General features: G+C 57.2%; 2 protein-coding genes across 2 annotated transcripts; both read right to left on the bottom strand.

The window, feature by feature from the left end:
• Positions 1–50: 50 nt before the first annotated feature.
• Positions 51–15,028, bottom strand: TGME49_214140 (hypothetical protein). Its single transcript, XM_002370706.2, has 3 exons — positions 10,641–15,028; positions 9,766–9,843; positions 51–8,908 (listed from the first exon to the last, which is right to left on the bottom strand). Exons 1-3 carry the CDS (start codon positions 10,683–10,685, stop codon positions 3,104–3,106), a joined length of 5,928 nt encoding a protein of 1,975 aa, XP_002370747.1. The 5' UTR covers positions 10,686–15,028; the 3' UTR covers positions 51–3,103.
• TGME49_214130 (hypothetical protein) lies at positions 14,192–21,426 on the bottom strand. The gene has a single exon (XM_002370705.2). The coding sequence runs from the start codon at positions 20,833–20,835 to the stop codon at positions 15,919–15,921; it is 4,917 nt and encodes a 1,638-aa protein (XP_002370746.1). The 5' UTR covers positions 20,836–21,426; the 3' UTR covers positions 14,192–15,918.
• Between the last annotated feature and the right edge of the window lie 1,799 nt (positions 21,427–23,225).

The raw sequence follows: 23,225 nt of genomic DNA, 5'->3' as shown, positions 1-23,225 counted from the left end.
CATTTTCGCGGCTCTCCGTTGCTGCTCTCTGCCGTTTTTGCTCTCTGCCGTTGTTCCCGACCGTCTCGGATGTTCAACAGACCAGTGAAAAAACAGCTTTTCTTCTCTGCCCGGCCTTCCTTTCTCCTCGTCTTTCCTCCGTTTGGGAGGAAAAAGTGACCGGCGCCGACGAACTCCACACTGTGCTAGTCTGCGACGATCGGCGTATCAACAGATTTCTTGACGTACATACGTACAGGGGGTACGCATTCGTAGATGGACAGATGTGTATGCATGCAAATAGATCTTCAAATAGATCCGTGCATGTGCAAATGGATGAATAGACACATACATACAGACGTACCCATGCATATAAATATATATATATATATATATACATATAGATATATAGATACCTATACAGGCAGAACTATAGATCGCCGGATATACATGTATGTATATACATATGTGCTTGCAGGGATAGATGGGCATAACTTTACACATGTGTAGCTAGCTGTTTGTGTAGATGTGACTGGGACTGTTGAGAAGCGAGTTTGCATGTGTAGGACATCTGTGCTTCGGCAAGGGAAGGACTGTTTTTGTGGAGAGACACTGTTCTTTTTGCTTGTGTCACGAGATGTTTAACTCGGACCCCTCGCGTCAGTAGCGCGTGTAGACGTTCTCTCGTGGTGACTCTGAAACAAAGATTAGGTTTTTCCACCGCGTGCATGCGCGCCCCGTTTCTTCTTCAGCGAGGTCTGAGAAGTCTTCTCAGCCTCTCTCCAGACCCTTCTGCAACAAAAGGCCATGCAGGCGGTCAGAGAGAGAGAACTTTGTCTCCGCTGTTCTGTCCCCGTTCCCCCCGTCGGCTTGTGCGCGAAACGCGAGTCCCCAGCACAGAGCGACGAAGACACGGCGAATTCACACACATACATACAAACCTCAGCCTCTCTCAGAGGCTCTTCATACAGAGACCTTTTATCTGCTTTGTAGACACAGATAGAGGCAGATGCACTTTCACCTGTTGTGGAAGGGGGTCTCACAGTCGCGTATCTCCGGAGAGGTTGTCTGTCGCTTTCTGCTGAGTTCGTTTCGAAGCAGGTCGATGTGGGCGTTTGTGTGTGTGCATACACTTTGCCTCAGACGCAAATGCCAGAAAGGGCGTTTTTCCACTCTTTCTGCGAGGCTGCAGAGTCACTGCTCGCCATGCACTTCAGACGGGTGTACGCGCTAAACGCAAAAAAAGCCGAGTTTCAGTTCGGATGTGGTTTGCCTGCTTTTCTTTGTGCTTGTTCGCTGTTGCTTCTGAAGCTTCACCCCTCCCCTTCTCCGCGGACTCTCCTTTGTTCGCCAACTTTCTTGGCCTATGCAGAAACAAGAGGTCAAGTTTCTTTGCTTGCGATTTTCAGTCGCTCTTCTCTCACTCACGCTTAGCGAGACGCCCCGCGACACCGACGCACCCGTGTGAGAGAGCGACAAGCCTCTGCGTCCGCAGCTGCTTTCAAGCGCCCTCCTTTCATCGAAGACCTCTGCGAGAAACCGATGTGTAGATTCCTTTTCCTGTGTCTTCTGGCCTTTCGCTTCCTACACGCTGGATGTGACAGCTCCTGTCCTCTCCTTCGAGCCGTCTCGGAGACGCACAAACGAGAAGAGCATGGTTCTGCTCGTTCGACTCTGGACGCGACAGAGCAGTTCGCTGACATTTGTCGAGTGTACAAAATGATGGCACCGCCTCGCTTGAAACGCGCGCCTGTGCGTGCGCCCTGGCGGGAGAAGACTTTTCCCCCGACTTCAAGTTCTCCGCTTCCCCTCTCCCTGTATCAAAATCGAGTCTGGAACTCGCAAGGAACTAAAAAAAACGCATGCAGTAACACCAGAGTGGTCTTCCTGAACAGAGACACCCCACAGCCTTCGAGGCGACTTTCCTGTCAGCCCCCCTGCGTCGCACACCCACTCACGCTCTCGGCAGACTCCAGAAAACATGCCTCCGTGAAACGAATTCGCACACCTCTGCTCTCTCCTCCCAGGCTCTTTCCTTTCTTCTCCGAACGAGACAGGCACCCACGAGACTCCTCAAAACAACGTGCATGCGAGGAACAGCTAGAAGTAAATGCACACGACGCTACACATACATATAAATATATATATATATATATACATATAAATATATAAATATATATAAATATATGAATACATATAAATATACACATATATGTACACGGACAGATGGAGATGTACATACGAATGTGTATACAGCCACTTGGGCCTCCTACACGCGTGAGGGAAACGCAGGTGACGTTGGCAAATGTCCAAAAGAAAACGAAGATGTCTGTGTAGATTTGTGGGGCTGCGAGCAGGCGAATAGCCGTGCGAGGGCCTTTTGATGCATGCATCCGTCAGGAGTTCGTTCAGAAGCTTGGGCCAGCAGAGAGCCGTCGTCGCGTCAAGTGCAAGAGTGCATGGTGTCCCTGGAAGGCGCATGCGTTTCCAGGTCGCCGAGGCTTTTCGCTTCAGAGAAGAGAAAAGAAACGAGAGAAAAAAAGAGAGCGGCACAGAGACACGCTGCGCCTGCGGCTCTCCAGCCCCTGGCTGAAAGACAAGGTGAGAGAGCACCTGGCAGAGAAGGAAGAGCTCTTTAGACATCGCCCCTCGCACCCGGTACGCGGGATACGTGGTGGAACAAGTTGAAGAGACCGCGAAAAAGAGTTTGAAATAGTCAATTTAAAAAGCACAGATCTGCATTCGAGAGACCCCACAGTTCCAGACAACCGTTGAAAACGTATCCTTACAAGAGAAAAAAACGCAATATGCGCATGCAATAAACTGAAGAAGGGGATGCATGCAGATGGGTGTGTACGTTTCTGTGTACACAGGATCGAGACATGTTTGAAGACTTCTCTGTCTTGTCGCCTGTTCACCGGCGGTTCCCTGTTTCTCCTCAAGTCCTGCGACTGCCCAGTTCGTTTTTGCCGTCGCGAAGACTTTGATTTTGACGACCCACAATCCTGGTTTCTTCACCTCCACAGGAGTGCACACACGGTCCCCCCCTTTTTCTGTCCCTCTTTTCGCTTCCCCTCCGGCGTCTCCCCCCCCCCCCTGCGACCGCGCGTGAGGTGCTCTCGACCTAGTCGGCTTGGTGTGTGTCTGTTCCGACCGCTTCTGTGCGGAGAAACGGCTCCGCGGCGAAGCGTTCGCACGCGGATTCTTCTTCTCCCTTGGGCACTGTCTGGCCGTGTTTCTCGTAACAGACTTCGCCTGCAGCTGCGTACTCCGGCGTCTCTTCGCGATGTCCCGACAGCGTCCCCGAAGAAGCCGAGAAGGACAGCGCGAGACTGCCTTCGCTCGTGGAAACCTCCTCGCCGGTCCAGCATGGCCCCGGCGCCTCGTTCAGAGAGGAAAAGTACCCAGAACTGCTGCTGCTGCTGTTGACCTCTCCCGCGCTGCTCCCTCCCGCGCCTGTGGAGAGGAAGGGCGGAATCGGATTCTTCGCGCCTGCGGAGAGAAATCCATCGCTCCTCTTCCCCTCTCGCTCTGCCCGGGCCTGTTTCTGAGGCAAGCCGCCTCCCGGACTCTCCGAGCAACTCTCCCGAGCTCGCTTCTTCTCCGTCTCCGCTGGCCCCACCCTCCTCCCCAGAGAGCCCTGCGCCTGGGCTCCGCTCGAGGCAGCGGCCGCGGGGAAGGACGGCGAGGCCGCGGCGCTCGTGTGGGCCGTGCTCACTCCCTCACTCGCCACTCCTGAGAAACCGTTTTCTGTCGAGGCGCCTGTCCCGGCCAGAACTCCCGCCTTCGAGGACGAGCCGCGCTCCTCCTTCGAACCTGCAGAGGCGAATGCGGGCGAGGCGACAGCCCCCGAAGCTCGAAGCGTCGCGGCGAAGGAAGAGAAACGGCCTCTCGCCGCAGACGCCGTCGAAGTCGAGTGCGTTTCCTCGCTTACGCCACTGTCAGGTTTCGAAGCCGCAAGACCTGAGTTCCTCCCAAAGCCCACCTTCGACAGAAACGCCGGAGACAGTCTGTTCGAGACACCGCCTTCCAAGCCTTCGCCGGTGCATCCTTCCTGGCGTCCACGCGGTTCCGCCAGTTCCTTCTCGCTCAGCTCCGAGTCACCCTGGAGTCCTTCCCCTCCTCGCTCCCCACCAGTCTCTCCTCGGTCTGTCTCCATCTCGCCTGTCTCCTGTGGGGTCTCGCCGCCCGCGCTCCGGGTCCAGAAGCCCACTGAGCGCCGGCCCGGCGACGCACGAGCCCCCTGCGGCTCCTGTCCCGCCTCACGGTCGGACGTCTGGGGCACCGGCACACTCTTCTTCTGCGGTCCGCCGGTCTGTGTACGCAGAGAGAGGCCAGGAAGCCCACGGGCGCGCCGGTCCTCGCCACCAATGTGGACGTTCCTTCTCACTCGCTGCTCGTCACGCATCTGCAGCAGCTTCCTCTCGACCTCGCGCATTTGCATGAGCCTTCGCTCTTCCTGTCGCTTCGCGAGGAGTCGCGTCACTTGATCGATCAAAGCCGAGGCACACGAAGACCCTGTCGCCGCCTTGGCCGCAGCAGCCGAGCCAGAGACAGAAGTCGGGAGATTTGGGCCTGCTGGGAGGCCTGTCTGACGAGCAGCCGACAGCAGCCGCTCCAGCCACGCCTTCATCGGGAGGGAAGATCCCTTTCCCCCTGGAGTCGCGCGGGCGGTCTCCGCGGCCTGCGAGTCATCCTCAAGAGACAGGGCGGCCTGGGCGCCGTCCATCGCATTGCTTTGACCCCGAAGCGCGTTTAGGAGACGAGCTGGAAGCCCGACCTCCGCACCCCCAGGCACCGGCTGCGCTCCCCCACAGTAAGGCCCTGGCCTCGTCCCGCGATTTCCGAGAGGCCGCGGTGCCGCGCCCTCCTGGGGTGGCGCCCCCCCGGGGCCTGGGGCTCCAGGGGCGTCGCGGGCCGGTTCCGACCGCGGTCGCCAGCGTCGCGGGGCCTCCGAGGCCCCTGCAGCTTTCTGTCGGTGCGCCGCAGCAGTGGCGAGGAGCCGCGCGAGGCATTCGAGACTGAGAGGCGTTTTCTCCCTGCGTTGTCCCTCTGTGGTGTCTCCACCTTCGCGGCCCGACGCCAGTCCCCCGCGCGTCGACCCCAAAGCCTCCGCAACCGTCACGAAGGCCTCGCCTTTCGCGCCAGCCTGACAGGCCATCAGCCGCGAATACTCCTCGGGATTCTCCAGAAACTGCTTCGCCGTTGCCTCACATAGAGACCCCACAGGGTCCTCGCCTCCAGGCGGACATTCCGAGGCCGTTTGTCCCCCCGAATTCGAGTGAGAGCCGTGGGGTGCCGCCTGCGCGGAGACCGGTCCGCAGCCTCGGCGCGTCGCCCTGCACATGGGTCCGTGAATCATGTGGTATTCCTGCTCGACAACCAGTTCGCCCCGCCACCGCTCCTCGGAGGCCGAGCGGAGGCCCTCTTCTCGGTCCTCGGACGCGGGGACCAGGTCGCCCTCTTCGCCTGCGCCCCAGCGGACCGGCGAGTCGCAGCCTGAAAAGAAGTCCTGGGGCTCGATGCGGACCTCGCGCTGCGGCGCGTTTTCTTCTCGCTCTTCGTCTGCCTCCTCTGCAGGTCTCGCCCCGTTTGACGTCTCCCCGTCGCCTGCGACCCGCAACCACGCCCGGCTTTCGCGGCCCCAAGCCGCGAGGAGTCCGTCCTTTCTCCGGCTGCGGCCCTTCTGCAGGCGCGCGTTTCGGTCTGTGTCGGCGCCCAAGACAGGTACGAGCTGCGGGAAAGAGTACTTGACAATCTCGTTTTCTAGGACGAGCTCCGCCGTCTTCAGTTGCTTCTTCACGAGCTTTTCGAGGAAGAAGTCTTCGTGTTCGTAGATCGACTTCCAGCCCCACTGCGTGATTTCCTTCAGCAGCTTGAGAGCGGCTTTCTGCTGACGAATCGCTGAGTTCGTTTGCCAATTGAACGTCGTCGGATCGTGCGTAGGCTCAGTCTCCTCCTCCTTTTCGTCGTCCTCCTCCTCCGTCGCCGCGCTCCGGAGGCCCTGTCGCCGGGTCTGCAGCCCCGAGGCCCCAAGCCCGAGGCCTGCGAGCCGGGTCCGGTCCACGCCCCAAGGGTCCCCCGCGTACTGCCCACAGTTGTAGTACTGCTGCATGTCCTTGTCTTCGCTCAGGAACGGATCTCTGCAGCTCACGGGTACCCCGTTGCACATCCAGGGAGTCTCCTTGTCTTCCTCGCCGCCGTTGGCGAGCGCGCCGCCGCACCCACCGCGGCTCGCCCGGGTGGCCGCGCGAGTCGTCATCCGAGTCGTCACCCCCGAACCCACAGCCGGGAGACACCCGCGCCCTCGAGAAGAACTGGGGCCCGCGCCGCCAAACTCCGGCGGAGTGGGGGCCCGGGATTCGGCTCGACGTTCTGGGCTCAGCGGCGGGCTCTCGCCGGTCCGGCCGCTTGCATGCGCCGGGACACCCGTTCTGTCGAGGTCATCGTCCCCGCGTCGGCCCCTGCATCCGCCAGTCCTCAGCAGGAGACGTTTTCGAGCGTCGATCGCGAAGAAGTTCGACGCCCGCAGCAGCTCCTTCAGTGGGTCAGGTCCGTCCCGAGCCCCAGCCACCTGACTCTGCCCCATGTCGTGGAGAATATGTTGTGCATACACCTGGTAGACGTTCACCATGCCTTCGTCTTTTCGTTCCTCGCCGAGCTTTTCGTCGTTCTCCCCTCCGGGGCCATCGAAACTCTGCCCGCTGCCCCGCTGCGCACTCAAACTGGCCCCCAACGGTGGTCCGCCTTGCGCGTTGGGTCTCCAGGGCGCCTCGCGGACTGTGTTCCCGCGGGTCCGCGGCGCGCACCGGAAGGCGCTGGCGGGACCAGGCCCCGATGCCAGGCGCGCCCTCACAGACACCAAGGCCTTGTCGTTTTCGTCCGCGCCTCGGAGCCCAGCTTTGCGGGGTCCGTTCCCCGCGGTTGCTGCCTGCAAGGCCTCGGTCACAACGATTCCATTGGCGTTCAGAAACCGGTGCAGTCGCTGAATCTGTTCGTCTTGGTCCACCTCGTCTTCCTTCACTTTCTTCTCACCCGCGCCTTGACCCACCACGCCTCGCCCACCCTCAGAAGGACCTCCAGAGACTGGCCGACAAGACCCCCGCCCGGCCGCCGAGCCTGCACCCGGCAGTGGGCTGCGCGCCCCATAGCCACCTCCGAGTCCAGTGGACAGCGGCGAGTTGGGGAGTTTCTCGGGAGGCCCCTCGAGTGCGGCCGCGGGGCCAGGAAGCACGGGCTTCCCTTTTCCACCTCCTGCGCCGCTGGGCGCGCCGACGCTGTTGGGTTCTTCCTCGGACTTCGCCTTCGCCGCTTCCCGCTCCTTGACTCGCAGGGCTACAGCCGCGAGCAGCGCCGCCGTCGACGACAGGGAGACACCCCCCGCGCCCTGGGCTCCCTCTTGGTCGAAGTTTCGTGCTCCTTTCTTCAAAGACATCAGCAGGGCCTCCGCACTCGACGCGAGGACGCTCTGCCGATCCTCCGATCTGCCTCCGGCGTCGGCGGTCGGGCGCGGGTCCCCGGGCGATCGTCCCGCGAAGCTGTTTTGAGAGCCCCCCTCGTCATCGCCAGACAGCAAGCTTTTCCGGAGATTCGCCCCACTCAAAAGCTGTTGAACAGCGTCGACGAGAAGCGAGCGGGTCGAGGCCTGCGCCGGCCTCGCAGACAGATGTAGCGGGCCTCCGTGCTCACGGCCTTCGTTCGACGAGAAGGCCTCATCCCGCGACTGCGCAGGCCCCGCAGCCGGAGAGAAGGCAGGGGGAGGCAGCAGCGAAAGCGCGCCCGTCTGGTCCTCGCGACCCCACGCGCTCTCCTCCTCAACGATCGGGCCCTGGGACTCGCCCCCAGCTGATCCGAGAGACGGCCGGCGGCCTCGACTTTGTCGCCCAACCTTGGAGAACTCGCGCGGACCGCCTCCGCCTGCACCCTCGCCCGAAGCATTCGCCTCAGAGTCCCCACAAACAGGTGGAGGCCCAGCCGGTCCGACGCTCGGAGTCCCGACACTGCGCGGACCTCCGAGCTTCAAGCCCTCGAGTTTGCCGGCGCGGGTGGCAGCCGTGGCGGAGCCGGGAAGCAGCAGCGGCGAGAACGGTGGATTGCTCTGGAAAGAGGACCCGCGAGTCACGACGCCGACAAGCGGCGAGCTGGCGCTGCTGGCGACGCTGCTGAGGTCGGGCGAGGAGGCGAAGTCGTCCAAGTCCCCGTCCTCGGTGCCGGCGCGGCGATCGTCGACCCTCCGGGTCTTTCCGACGCGCGCCCCCGGCGGACCGCGCAGCGAAACGCTGCTCCGTCGGCTGCTGTTCGCGCTCCGCTTCCCAGGCTTCAGAGGCGAAGCTCCCGGGAGCGGCCCCGGCTTCGGCCCGGCGAAGGCCGGCGAGGCCGTGGCGCCCGCGCAGCCGACGCTGAGGGAGTTTCGGCGGCTGTCCCCCGCAAGAGGTGGGGACTTGTCACCCTCCTTCCGCCCGGCGCGGAGGTCGCAGGTCGAGGCCGAGAGCATCGGAGACAGCGAGTCGAGGGGCGTCAAGTCGGGAAGCGAGGAGAGACAGTCGTCGTCTTTCTCGTCCGCGCTCTCTGTCTGCGTGGGGAAGGCCCGCGGGTGTGCAGACGCCGGGGACGAAAGGCCCGAGCCCTCGCCCTTGTCGTCGCTCTTCTTGCGCCAGACCGCACTGGAGGAGCCTGGGGAAGGTCCCGCAGAAGAACTCGCGCAAGAGACCGCTGGCGAGCCAACGCCGTGGTGATAGCGCTCTGTGGGGGGATCGACGCAGTTCGGACAGGAAGCTACGTGCTCTTTGATGCAGTGAGGATAACACAAGTTGCAGCAGGCCTCCAGAGTCATCGGTGGGTTCTTGATGTCCTCAGGCACCCGCCCAAAGTGGTTGATGTACCGAATCACTGCCCACGCCTTGTTCTGGGCTCCCTGGTCTCCATATTTCTGAGAAGAAATCCAGAAACATGCACATACTCGCAGAGATCTGTTTCCACGCTCGCGGTGCGAAGGCAACGCATCGACACGCGCACAATTGCGTAACAGGTTCGCAGCGCCTCTGCGGGAGAACCGGAAAAGGAACAGACAGAAAAAGGACTTCGAAGGAAGAGGCGCAACACCCTTCACAAGCTGTTCGCTGAACGAGGGGGGAAGCGGACAGAAATGCGTAGACGCATTCGCAGTTCCTGCCTGACAGACAGCACGGAAAAGCTCCTTATCGAACAATCTTGCCCTCCATCCAGCAGACAGGTGCACATGCAGGGACGAAACCATACCAGGACATAAAAATGTTCTCTCTGTCGGCATGCCTCGCTCGAAACCCACATGAGCGGAAACGCATGAATGCGGTTGTTTCCGCGCGTCTGAACTTCTTGCATGTCGACATGCCACGCTTGAGGAGAACGCATGTCGACCTCTGCGCAAGGGTGGGTCTGTACAGTTAGATACTCTCACACAGTCGTATCCACGCCTGTGCGCTTCTCTAGGACGCGCCAAATCGCAGCATCGAAGACTTTCACAATGCATGCATTCACAGAATCCGTATCGCTGTTCGGAGTGAGTACGAACGCCAGACGACGACAACTGTGCTTTGTTCGTCCCTTGGGTCTCCTAACATCAACTGTTAGGCTCCTGTTCCTTTGAAAAAGCACTGCAAACGACTCTGGGCTTTCTCCCTTGGCAAACTTCAAGCCTCGAGGGTGTCCCGGGTCCCTCGAGGCGCACACAGAGAGACATGCGTTCTAAGTGAAAGGTCCACGAGGGAAAATGTGGAAGTTGTTAACATAAGCTGCGTCCGGACTTACAATGGAAGAGAAAGAAACCTGTTTGCGATTGTTTTTGAGTTTTTCTTGAGGGTATATCCAGTAGACCACTCGCCATTCCTGAAGACAGGCAAGGCAACGGACAAGAAACAGGTGGATGTACACACCAGGGACGGTGCCGCATGGGAGAGACGACAGGAATTCAAGAGAGACACTGAAAACAAGGCAAAAAGAAGAAGCAAAACGAGGAAGGGAAAGGAGGAAGAAGGTATGTGTAGTCGCTTGGATGCGAACAAGCTCCCTGTGCGGGAAGCACGCGGCCTGACAGCTGTTTCTCGAGTTGTGGCGGGCGCGACATTTAATAAAGAACGAGAAAGGTGCCGGTTTTTTCGACGAAACAAAAGCACGCGCCAGGCCGAGAGGTCCTGAATGTGTACAGCGAGCCGGAATACCGAAGTAAGAGCGCGGCGCAGTGGCAACACATCCGCGATCGGGTGTACAGACACCCCACAAAGGGAAAGCCGGGAAAAACAGCTAGCCAATAAGATTTCCAGGGGAATCAGAGGGAAGCTCGGCAAGACGTTGTTCTTTTCGATGATTTCTAGCGGCAGAGCGAGGGCAGAAAGAACAGAAAGCGAAGAGAAGACCCTGGGCGACCGACGCGCAGCGCCGCACCCGCTCGGCACACTCTGAGGCGTGCAGTGGTGCTCTGTTTTTTCCAGACACGGTTTTTCCCCATGGCTGAGGTGAAGAAAGGGTGTCTACGCCAGCAGAGAGCGACCGATTCGATCGCTTCTCCGAAAAAGGTAGTGGAGAGAGACGGGTCTCTCGCGAAACCCCACAACGCTCTCTCGTTTCCTGTCTTTGTGGAGCACGCTGGTCAGAAACTCGGACTGGAATCAACGCTCGAAACGTACCTCCTTGGCGCCCGGCTTGTAGACGCGTTCACTCTTCGCCCTCATCTTTCTTGCACAGATACGGACGGGAAAGAGCGAAAAAGAGAAAAGATCTGGCGTCGAGAACGCGAGCGCGCCCAAAGACGGAATTCCTCGCTAAAAGTCCCCTGCTCGCGCGCGCGCAGCAGGGTTCTCCCCCTTCGCTCTGTGCCACCACGCCCCTTCTGGGTAGGTAGACAACGCAGACGCTTGCCGGCCGTCCGCAGGCGGCGTGGTTCTCTCTCTGGTAACCCTGTGCGTTCAGATGGACGGGGAGAGAGGGGAAGCTGCAGAAGTGGACGGAAGCGAATTCGGGACAAAAGGCCGCAGCAATGCGACTCACCTGAATCGCGCGAAATGGCCAGGTTTCTCGTCCGAGCCGCCAGGGAAGAGCCGGCGAAAAACGAAAAGACGAACGCTGTGCAAGAAAAGACCCCTCCCTGCCGGGTGGTCCTGCGAGCGAGGTACCGCGGAGACGCGTGCTCGCGTTCCAACACAGAGAGAGAGGGCGAGGGGAAAAGGCGCGGGCGCCAGAAACGAGGACAACTGCGGAAAGAAGTGCGGTTTGACCGCGAGAACAAAAACGGGTTGTCACGGAGGAGAACGGCGAGGCAGATGTCCGACGAACGCCACGCCGGACGACACACCTGCCACAACTCGAGGGATCCGCGTCCACTCACGCAAGACAGCAGGAAAAGTAGGGAAAGGAAACACTCTTTTTACCGGCTGCGACCTGTTCGCGCCGCAGTCGCGCAAAATTCGTCGAGTGCCGCAACGCACAACTTTGGAAACAGCTGACCTCGCGCAGCCTCAATGGAAGAGTCGCCAGCACATCCCGACGCTCGGCTCTCCGATATTGCGCGCGCATGGGGGGAAATAAGCAGATAGCTACGAGCGTGTCCGGCCGAAAGAAGAAAGGTGGAATGCCGCCCACTAACGCGTGTCTGCCCGTGCGATTCCCCCCTCTTAAAAGCTCCCGCGTCCACTCCCGAGTCCGCAATTTGCGGGATTTCAGGTGTACGAACACCCGAGAAACACCTGAAATTGGGAACAGGAACTTGTTCGACGCACCGCGTGGCTGAGGCCGAGCTGCGAAAATCAGGGGTGTCCTGCTTGGTGCGAAACGCCGAGGTAATTCCCCGTAGTCTGTCGCCACACGAAATACCAGACGTGTGTCGAGACGACAAGTCCACTCTTTCACAGCCGCCGGGTTCCAGTCTTTTCTGTCTTACACCAGACGGGGGTTCACTTCGATAGACTCTGCAGAAACGCGCCTGCTTGTTCGTGCACAGGAAGAGACCAAGGAGAGAAGCCTGCGGAAGAACGTTGAAAAATTCCGAAATTCCTCTATGTGGAATTATGCCATCGCGCGGCGGGAGGTGCACACTTGCACTGTTGTAAATCAGCCAGCTCTGTGTTTGCCTCAGTCGTCCCAGTTGTGCGAGCTTTCGAGAAAACTTTCGCTGTTGAGCGTGTTAGTTGGCGCTGAACGCTCCAGACGTGGCCTAAAAGGAGTGACGCGCGTCTTGCCAGAAGAATTCGTGTTTCTTCGCGTAGCAGAAAGAACCCGGGGAGAACACACTGCGTTCGAAGGTCAGGTGGGCACACGCCCTTTCGCCTATCCAGTTGCGCAAAAAGCAGAGGCCGCACAGAGACACGGAAACTGTGGTTAAAGGGGGGCTGGGAGTCTTCTGTTGAGAAAGGAAACAGAAAAACCGCCTTCAAAGTAATCGAGTTAGGATGCACCGCCTCGGAGCGAAACGCGCGTTAAGCGGGGGAAAGGCAGCGAGCCGGCACTCTCGGCACCCCGTGTTCTTGAAGTTCTGAACCGACAGCCCGCGCACATTGCCTTCCAACGAAACGCGCATTCTGTATTTGACACAAAAGACGCCTGTGAAGGCGTCTGAGCGCAGTCTGCGAAACTCGAGCCCTTTTGGAGGGGGGCTAAACGGGGGGTTGGCGGACAGATGGCGCCAAACATCGAAGAACTGCCCCACTGGCATCCGCTAGTCGGTTCTGTGGGTCTGTATTCCAATTTCAGTCGCGTAGATTTTGCCTCATCATCGCTGCAAACGCAACGAGAGCTTCTGCACAACGGGGCTGTGCTCGAGCTGTGCTGGCCTCACCATGAGGGCCGCCGAAGGGTGCCTCGACTGAATGCGGACGCGACCCGGCAGTTGAGCAGATAAAGTTTCGGGTGAGCTTGAGAGAGTGGAAACCGAAAGTTTCGCCTCGCAGCCTCGAGCCGGTTGTGGGGAGAGAAATGCAACGGACACGCTCGGCAGAAAAGATTGGAGCGCATGCCATGCCTATGGCTTGGCGCAGTGCCCGGGTACCGAGAAGGCGGGCTCTCCCGAGTCCCAAGAACAGAGGAAAGAAGCAAGAAAAGGCGGGAATCCCAAATATTACCGTGTCGCAGAATTCGGTGGCCTCACTAAAAATCGGAGAATTCGAGCTTTCGGGTGAGGCAAAGACCGTGCATCCAAAAGAAACGGCTTTGCACAAGAAGCCATGAACGTGAGAAGCCATGCCAAAGAAAGCCTAGAACAGGCTCGCTAAACACGTGTTTCCACATGCTGTCCCCTCTCTCTCCGAGGCTAAAAGGAAAAGAAACAAACGCGAAGCTTGCTGCTTCTCGCGCCGTTGCCGTAGCGGCGGACGGGTCTCTGCGCGGTTTCCTTCACGAGTCACAGTTCCCTGTTTTCGGATTGAGAGACGATGTATTCTTCCACTAAAACAGCAAGAATGCGAGAGTGTTTCAGTGTGCAACGCAAATCGAATCTATCTGTGAAGCAGGCACGAGCGTTGAGAGATTGGATAACAAAACTGCTGGCAAAAAGAAAGAAGTGGGCACCCCGTAGGTCCGAGGCTAACGACGCTTGTGAACCGTAGCCGATCCATGGCCCATCATCGTTGCACCGGAGGGGGGTAACGCCGTTCTGTGGTTTTCTTCGGGCCCCCGAGAAAGCTTAAACCGCATGAGACACGTTTTCTCAAGCGACAGGAGCTCAGGGAGAGGAATCGATGAGGCGACCAATACTAGCTGCCTAAAAGAGTTGAGACTGACCGAATTTGTGCAACTCGATACCATATCTCTGAGAGCAGTGGGGAAGTCATATCCTTGGGAGTCAGATCAGTCGTCTCCCGGGCCGCCGAACCATTGTCGAGAGAGTCCTGTGTTTACAGCTAGTACCGTTACATTCAAAAACATTCCGTCATATTTCGTGGCGTCGTGGGTTCAAATTCGTATACCGCAGGTCGAGTAAATAGAGACACTGTGGTAAAATATTTTTGCGAGTTCAAGGAAAGCAGGACACGATTGTGTTAGGCGTACTTCACACACAAGTGGGTTTCGCGTCTCGGGAGACGTCACTTCGTTCTTCGCGGCGCCACGGATCTCCAACTTCCACCGCAAGCGAAAAAAGGCCGCTTGACACGGAAGAACCGGTAAAACACTGAGACGAACAGTCACCGAGGTACGCCGGCAACACCGGAAGCAAACCGATGCACCAGCACCATTAGTCTTTTTTTCACCCCATTCCTAGAGACGCACACTCCCTAAAGTTATGCTGGCTGCACGTGGCTCCGGAACACTTCCGCTTCACCCACCGACGGCAGGAGGACTGGATATTCTTGCAGCTGAAAAGAAACACGAACGTCTGCGTCACTCTCTCGAGTGTTCCAAAACGAGGAAAAATCTGAAGGGTGTGTGTTTCCTTCTGTATCGAGAGAAAGGATAGTTCTGAAGAAAAGGCAAGACGCGACAACGTGTGCGTCCCGGAACAAGAGGGAAACCGTGTGTAGCGCGCGACCAAATCACTGATGGCGAAGATTTTTTTCCGCGTTTCACGCACTTCAACCACGAGGAACGGGGGACAAACTCTTGGCGTGGCAAGAGGTCCTTGAAATCGAGGGGCTTGCTTCTCCGCGTGGACGAATCCCACACGGATGGAAGAGGATTGACAGCATTTCCGACGATAGAAAACAGCCTGTTTCCTGTCGACTTCGCCGTCGCGGCTGAAATTCATAGATGCAGAGGACGGCTTGCGCATGTCCAGATCGAGAGGTTTAAGCTCGAGAGATCGAGGGAGACAAAGGCTACTGTGCGTAGGGCGCCTCTCAACTAAGTGGGAATGCATCTCCAGGTGAACATCTAAAATGAGAGAGAAACGTGGTGTAAAAGGGAAGACGCTAATCCGTAAGAAGTGCGGGATCGACAGGGAAAGATAGCGACAGGACACGCAGGAGGAGAGAGACAGGAAGACCGAGAAGACCAATCTCGAGGAAGTCTCTTGTGTCCCCTGTTTCCTGACTTTTTGTCACCAATGATTGTTTCTTGCGCCGCGGCGTTTGCATCCAGTACCATTTTCATCCAAGATGTATTTATCTATCGCAGGCTCGGTCTAATGTCCCGTTATACTATTGAGAAGGGATTATATACTATACCGCTACAGTGGAATTAGCAGTAGCTAGTGTTGATGTACAACAGACGCTCTCCTACAAAGGTCATGGCACCAAAGAAACCGAAATTATGCGATGAATGGAGATTTCGATCACACCAATAAAAACCCCCCCGGCAGACATCATGTGATGCACCCACACTAGAGAACCTAGAATCGAAATACAACCCATGGCTAAAATCATAGATTGACCATCGAAGACAGCTCGACATCAACGTTCAGTGCCTCTGGAGTTCTACGCAAAGAGTCTCCATGCGTCGTATTGTCCGCTTTACCTTGTGTCCAATGACGCTTGCCGAACGTCTGAATTTTCTGAGCTGCTACAGAGAGGGTTGCAAAAGACTTCCACTGTGAAGATAAGGCTCTCTGCCTCGAAGAAAGCTTCAGTTCCCGTCACAGTTTTTCCAGAGAGGAATGCGGCACCAAGATACAGACACAACGCGGAAAATCCGACATCCCGTACCGACCCCGTTACTCTTTTTTATATACATTATGTAGATACAGTATTTACCTACAGTAATTATAGATGCCTGGAGATATACATTCCGATATTATCATGGGCGTTTGTTTAGAGCGACAAGGTAGACAGGAAAACCGAGAAGCCCCTTCCCCTTTTCGTCCACGCTGGAAACCAGTGCAACGACATGGATACGAAAGACGGACAAAAAAGTCGGCGCGTGAAGGCCACAGCTGCTCAGGGACAGATGGTAAACCGCCAGCTAGCGACTGTTCACCAAATGAGCATTTGAACTCTACACTTGTCTCCATGGACACCCATGCAGTGACCTCTCCGGTTTCGTTTATTTGCCAAGCAGTGGTTTGCCTTTGAAGCGTTTCAAAGCTCGCAGCTTTTCTATAAAACTCATGCCGTTCTTCCGGGCACTGGCTTCCATTTGGAAGCCGAGAAGGTACCCCTCTCCTCCAAGGTGCGAGTAGAAATCTCCGCTGTTCAGCGTTTCTTCCCAATCCTTTCGAACTTGGAAGCCATCTGCCTCACACTCGTTCTTCGCGTCAATCTTCTCTTCGGTGTCTCCTACCCTCTCCTGTGCTCTCTCGTTCTCCTGCTCCTCCAGGCTCGTTTTCCTGTCTGTGGTTTCTTTTCGTGTCTCCTCTCCTCGGTCTCCTCTTCTGGGTGGGCTTCCTTCTCTCCCTCGTTTGCGCCCCCTCTCTCGGTTGCTGATGCGGAGTTCATTGTCTGTCTCCTGATGTTCGCTGCTGCTTCCCTCGACGTCTCCTGCGTTTCGCGGCAACGAATCTAACTTCTCCCTCCTTTCTTTCTCCTCGCTGTTCACGTCTCCGTTTCTCTCGACTGTCCTTCGTTCCCCTCTCCCTCTCTTCGCGTTCTCTCCCCTCTCCCGCGCCTTTGTTCCGCAGCCCACGCTTGCGATGTGACAGGAATACGATACGTTTTCCCCTTCGTCCTGCTCCTCCGAAGTTGACGAGTCATTCAAGCCTTGCCCTCTCTCTTTTCCCGCTTGTCTTTCTCGCCTCCCTTGGTCTCCACTTTCTCCGCGCCGTGGCACCCTTGTTCCCCTTTCTCTCCCTGAAGAGCGCCTTGCTGAATTGCCTTTTTCTTGAGAGCTCCGCTTCGTCTTAAACGTTGTCCTGTCGCGTAAGAAGCTGCTCCTATATTCCCTGCTTTTTCGCTTGCTTCTCGAACGCCTCTCTGGAGACACACTCGAAGAAGAGGAGCGAGGAGACAAAGTCGACGACGCGCGAACCTTTTCTCGCCTTCTCTCTCGGCGTCGAGGCCGCATGAAGGCTTCATCGAAAGCAGTGAAGAGGACAGAGAGATCGATTCTCGCTCTGGTCGCCGCAGACACGAAAGCGGCGTAGAGAGAAGTCAGAATCATCGTCAACGTAGACTCGGCTTCCCCAGAAAATGCGCACAGCGAAGACACCTCTCCACTTTCTGCGTTCTTCCGCACATCCCCGTCGCTACAGGGCATGCGTCCGACCTCCTTTCTGAACCTCTCTGCCTCCAAAGCTCCCGAGTGGTGTGCTCTGCCGTCTCCGGGAAATGGTGCCGTCTCCACGAAAGAAGACCTGTCTCCTCTCTCTCCGTTCTCTCCGCTCTCGAGGTTGTTCCCTTCTGCTTCTTGACTCGGCTGTCTGCGCGCCGCCGCGCCTTCGCCCCTTTCTTCTCTCCTCGACGGGCTCCTGTGAGGTTTGAACGCCCTTGTGTAGCCAGGCACAGACGCAGTCGAGAGAGACTGAGGAATCAGCGGCGAGGCAGACGCGAAGGTAGAGGAAAGCCGCGAAGGAGACAAAGAGACGGAGACGTCCTGGAAAGGAGAGCTGTCGCTTTGCGCGGTTCGCTGCGGGGGCGGGGAGAACGGAGAAATGCCGGCCTCAGAAGCCTCGTCTGCAGAGGCCGGCAGCGCCCTTCTCAAGTGAGAAGGAGAAGCACCCGACCCAGGCGAGAAAGCAGACTGAATCTCGCCGTGCAACCTTGCAGACAAACCGCGTGAGGAGTTCTGTGCAGCGACTTGCGTGGTGCGTTCTCGCTCAACTCTAGTCAAGTCTTCACGATTCACAAGAACATGTCGAGGGCTCTGCTCCCTGTGTCTCCACTCACCCTCAGACCTGGGGTGCTCTCCAGACCGCGTTCCTTCTTCTGGACGATGGAACAGCTGCGTCTCCCCCAGCGCTCGCTGGATGCCCCGAACTGGCTTGCACTGGCCGTTTCGCTCTCTGTCTCGTTCTCCGTGCTGTTGCGACGACGCCGCGTCTCCCCTCTTCTCTCGCTTCGACTTCGCTGGGACTCCGTGACCCTCCCCTCGGGGCAAGGTCCGCGCCCCCAGAGGCGTGCAGGAGACCGCAGAGATCTTTCGACTCGGCGGAGACAACTCAATGATTTCGCCTTCCTCGGCTTCGCGCTCGAGAGCTTCCCGACGTCGGTGGTGCTCCGCCGACACACTGAGGGGGCTGCCTGCAGGCTTCTTCAGACTGAAGCGGATGCGAGGTTCCTGCTGCATGCAGAGATACGGCGACGACGCGGGCGAAGAGCCAGCGAGGACCTTCGCAGGGGACAAGGAGGGCGAGGAGACAGACACAGGGCCAAGAGCGCCAGCGGGGTGGAGAAGCGAGGCATCCACATGAAGAGATGCAGAGGAAGGAGGCTGAGAGGACGCGGCGCGGGAAGCAGACACCGAGGACGAATGCGAAGGAGAACAAGCGAGGCGAACGCTCGAAGAATGTGGAGACGGCAACGACTTCAGTCTCCGTTCGGGTGCAGAGGATTCCAGAGACGACAACGAAGATGAAGACGACGACGATGAAGACGAGGACAACAAGCCGCCTGGGGCTAGAGGTGTCGTCGCTGGGGTTGTGAATAGCCGGGGGGAACAGGAACTCGAGGAGGACCCTGGGAAATCGACATGCGCATGCGTCGCGCTCGGTCTTTTCTCATGTTTTTGAAGCTCTGCTTCACTCTCCAGTTCTTCGACATCAATCACAGCAGCACCTGGCTTCTGACACAAACTCTCCAGATGGTGGTTGTCTCTCTTCTCTGAACGGCCTGAACGGGCCGCTCTCTTCAATCTCGATGCACTTCGTCTGTCTCTTGGTATCTCCGCGCGGCTGGCCCGAGACTGCTCCGCGCTGGTGGCGTCTCCGGACGCCGGAGACACGGCTGCGGTGGGGCTCTCCCTTTTGTAGCCCAACGCGGTCGAAGCCGGTCGCTGACTCCGGGTGCCCGCAGCGCCGCGCACCGAGGCGGCGTCCTCGGTTTCTCCACTTCCGACTAGACCCTGTCTTTTCACTGGAGACACGGAGGACGGCGGAGACAGCCGAACGCGACGCGCGGCGAGGCGAGACCTGTTAATGGCACTAAACTGAGAGAGTGGACTCAAAGAATGGCTCAGCCCTGTGGAGGAATGTGCGTTGAAAGGCGGCAAAAGCGCAGAGGCACAAGACGAGGGAGGAGACGGGAGAGCGAGAGTCGAATTGGTTTTCGCTTGCAGCTTCTGAAGAAGCTGATTCTTTGTCGCCAGCAGACTCTTTTGAAGAGCCCGGAGATTCTGCAGCAAAGCGCCGGGATATCGTTCACGAGTGGAGACAACAGTCGAGGCTGGAGAAGAAGAAACAGCCCTGTCTTGTCCTCGACCCTCTCGCACAGGCGGAGTTTCATTCGGCCGAAGCGAAACAGCAGACGACGAGGAAGGAGAAGAAGACGCAAGAGAGGAAGACGCCGACGAAGAAGAGGCACAGGGAGCAGATCGCAAAGAAGGAGAGGGAGAAGCAGAACGCGGTGAAGAAGGAGAGGGAGAAGCATAACGCTGTGGTGAAGGAGACGAAGAGGAAGTCGAAGATGACGATGAAGGAGAAGACACTGATCGAGGAGAGGAAGAATGCGACGGTGGAGGAGAGAGACGAACGCTACTTGCGACAATTGTGTGTCTCTCTGTCTTCAACAGGGACGCATGTCCGCGAGAATGAATGGCTTTCTCAGCGGCTATTGACTTGCTTGCCGCATCCTTTCTGTGTTTCTCCGGTGCCCGTTCTGCAATGGGTTTTGCGTCGTTTTCTGTTGGTTCCTCTCTCATGTTTTTCTCTCTATCTTTGTGTGCATGAGAGTTTCGCTCGCCAACTGCCTCTTCCTTTTCTGTCTGTTTCTCTCTGCCTCGAGCGCCTTCTTCGCCTCCATCCTCCACTTTCTTCATTCGACGTCGACGTTCTCGGTCTCCCGCTGGGGGCGCTGTGGCTGCGCAGCCCTCTGCGGCCTGGTGACATCGTGGTGTCTCTTTCGTCTCTTCTCTCTTCGCCATCACTGCAGACCCAGGAAAGGACTGCGGCAAATCTGTGGCGGTCCTACGTGACACGCATGCACTGTCTTCCGAAGAAGAAAGAGAACAGCGGAGTCGCAGCCGCTTGCTTGCCTGCTCCAAGGTCCCTCCTTCCTCTTCCTCCTCTAGTCGCCTCCTTTCATGTTCCCTCTCCACTCCGGCGTTCTTGTCTTCTCTTTCCTCTCCTTTGTTCTTGTCTGCCTTCCTCGTACCTTTGTTCTTGTCCTCTCCGCGCCCCTCTTTGTCTTTGTGTGAGTTCTTCTTCGGTTCTTTCGTGTCTTTTTCCTTCACTTCTTCCTCTTGTCTCTCCGCCATTTCCGATTTCCTCTCTCGCCTGCTTCGCCGGGCGGACGCAGGAGCCGCCCGCGGTGCCGAAGAAGCGCCAGAGGCCTTCGCTGGCGAGGCAGAAACAGAAGAGTGTGGGGAAGAAGCGACAGAAGAGCGCGGAGAAAGACACGAGGCAGAGCAAGCAGCTGACAGAGGAGAAGCAGAACAGAGGGGAGAGGAGGGAGAAGGCCTGCTTCTCGCTAGGCGAGGTGAACGACGCGGTTCGAGCGGCGATAGAGACGCAGTCACAGGAGAGTCACAGGAAGAAGACAAAGACGAAAGAGAAGAAGACGAAGAGAAAGATAAGCTAGACGAAGAAGAGGAAAATGAGTAAGACGACGAAGAGGAAGACGAGCTACACGAAGATGAGGAAGATGAGTTAGACGACGAAGAGGAAGAAGAGGAAGATGAAGTACACGAAGAACAGGAAGGCGACGTAGGAAACGAAGTGGAAGAACAATAGGAGGCACTTTTGTGTCTGTGTGAGGCCTTTTCACTGTCACGAGTCCTCTTGGTTCGGTTGAGCGACTCAGTCTGACGTTTCGGGTGTATAGACACCTCGTGCTCAGGTGTCTTGCCGCCACATCGTCTGGTTTTCGCCATTTTCAGGATGTGCGTCGCCAGCAGTTACGCCGGCGTGTGTCGGTTCTCCAGTCTTGTTCGACGCCTCGCATCAGAAAAAGAGCAGCTACGTTTTTTTTCAACCGTCTATCCGTCCTTCTCCTCGCCCCTGTCTTACGCACTAAAACGCGGCCTCGGAAGATATCGAAAGGAGGGCGGCAAAAGCGCAGAGCAGAAACGCGGTTGCTGATCCATTGTTTCGTTCCACCGGATCACCGACAGCCTGACCTCGTGGCTGCTGCGTCCTGCTCCTCCTCCGCTCTTGTCGCTCGCGCCCTGTCTCCTTGCTCTTTATAGGAAGACAAAGCAGAGTCTTCGCGTTGCCGCAAACCGTCGGCGAGTTCTCACGCCCCGCGAAACGCAAGAAATCTGTGAGAGCCCGCTGCCGTGTGTCGTCTCGAGTTGAAAGCGGAAGGGAACGGAGCGGAAAAGAGAGAAGACAACGGCCGTGGCGGCGGTGAGCAATGATGAGATGCACAAGACTTTTCTGCCGCTTGGAAAGCCACTTGCACCACGCCGCAGCCGGGCATGAGAGGCGAAGAATTGTCAGCCGGCTTAAGACTGCAGTGCGCAGAAGTCGGAAAAAAAAGGAAAAAGAAGAAGCTTAGTCGACGCAGAACGCCAACCGGCGCGTAGCAACCACACATGCGCGCTGCGAGGTCAGGCAGCTAGGGGCCATATATTGCCTATGCAAAGAACCGGGCGCGCCACCACGCGACACAACGCCTGTTGAGGTCTCCAAAGCGAGCACAGTTTCTCCCACTTGACGCCTTGCGACTTTGAGAGACCGAGGAACTTGGCGCGACGCTTCCATACAAGACAGGGGAAGAAAACCGCGGCGTCTTCATGCGCGTGACTCTGCGCCACTGGGTTCAGGAGAGTGCCGTAATGAACGACGGCGTGCGACTGCAGGCTTCGTCGAGTGTCTACAGACACCTCCGCTTTTTTTGTGGCAGCGAGGGAGAGCCGCGAACGCCGTCTTGTCGCTTCGCAGTTTCTAAGAAAAAGCGACTCTCCGGAGAGACGAAGTCCGGATGCACAACACTTCGACATGAACCAAGAGTGGGGGGTGGTCTAAAACCTTTGAGAGGTATTTTTCGCGCGCTTCCGGACTTGCCTTCTTCTCGGCTGCACACTCGGCTCCGGGGATCTCGGTCTCAATAAAGTATACACATGCATGCGCGTATCTTTATTTCTCTGTGTCTGGAGTAGACATCTAGAAGCAGGTGTACTGCGACCGCCCACGTTCCCCACGAGTAGATGTAGAGACAGGTGCTCGATGTTTGGCAGTTTAGTTCCGGTCAGAGCAGACACGCGATGGTAAAGAGAGAGAGATGCGTGTGACTCTCTGTGGAGCCAAGGAGTGACGAAGGAACTCTTTTTTTCTTGGCGATTCGGAAGCACACCAACTTGCGTCGACAAACATGAGCTCTCGTCTTCTCTCTCTAGAACTTGCGAAAACCTCTTCTCTGACTCTCCTCGCGCTGCAGTGCAGCTACGTGAAAAGAACGCTAGGTCACTTGCCGACCCCCCCCCCCCCAGCGATAAAAGACAAATTCACTTCGGAGATACACCCCACGCAAACGTCGATCTTCGTGTTGCTTTCGCGCCTGCCGCGAAGGTACTGTTTCTCGTGCCTTCGTCGAGGCGGCAAGATGCAACTCTCTTGTCACACCAAAAGCAAGCACACGTTCTTCGCGCAAATCAGATCTCCACAGCTGACGCTTTTTTCGAAAAATGGTAAATAGCCATCCCCCCATCTCAGCAGAAGGGACTCGCGTCTCGCCCGTGACCTCTCAAACACGATGTACGCCTTTCCTTCTCTCCGCCGCGTCTATCTATCTATATGAATATATATATATATATATATATAATATATATATATATGTATAAATAAATAAGCATAAGGCCTCTGCATGTCTCCTTATAAATAATTATTGGATCATTGTAGCTGATGAGTTGTGCACGCGTTCTCGCACATGCGTGGCTGGGTAGCGCTCAAATGCGCCTGTCTTCGACGCTTTCTCCCCTCTGTTTTCGTGGACCTGTGGATCTGCGTTGCCCAGCCTCTCGGCTTTCTGCACCGGCCAACGAAAACTCCCTTCTACCTCTCGTGCGCTAGGGCAGGTGTTTGCCAATATACATGTATAAGCATGTGAATAACGTAAGTATATATGTAACTATTTATACATAGAGGAAAACATAAGTGTGAGTTGAGCACAAGACGACTCTGTCATCCCTCAACGAGTGTGCGTACGCGTCATCGAGTCTACTGTTTCTGCGTCTTTCTGTCGAGGGGGAACGCGCATTCACCTCCCAGCTGTCTGGAAGGAACCGCGGCGCGAGAAGAACTCCTCACATTCCACTCAGAT

The sequence above is a fragment of the Toxoplasma gondii genome, chromosome X (assembly GCF_000006565.2).
Source record: "Toxoplasma gondii ME49 chromosome X, whole genome shotgun sequence".
Taxonomy (NCBI): Eukaryota; Apicomplexa; class Conoidasida; order Eucoccidiorida; family Sarcocystidae; genus Toxoplasma; species Toxoplasma gondii.
Note: the sequence above shows the minus strand (reverse complement) of the source record. Positions and strands in the feature narration are given on the sequence as shown.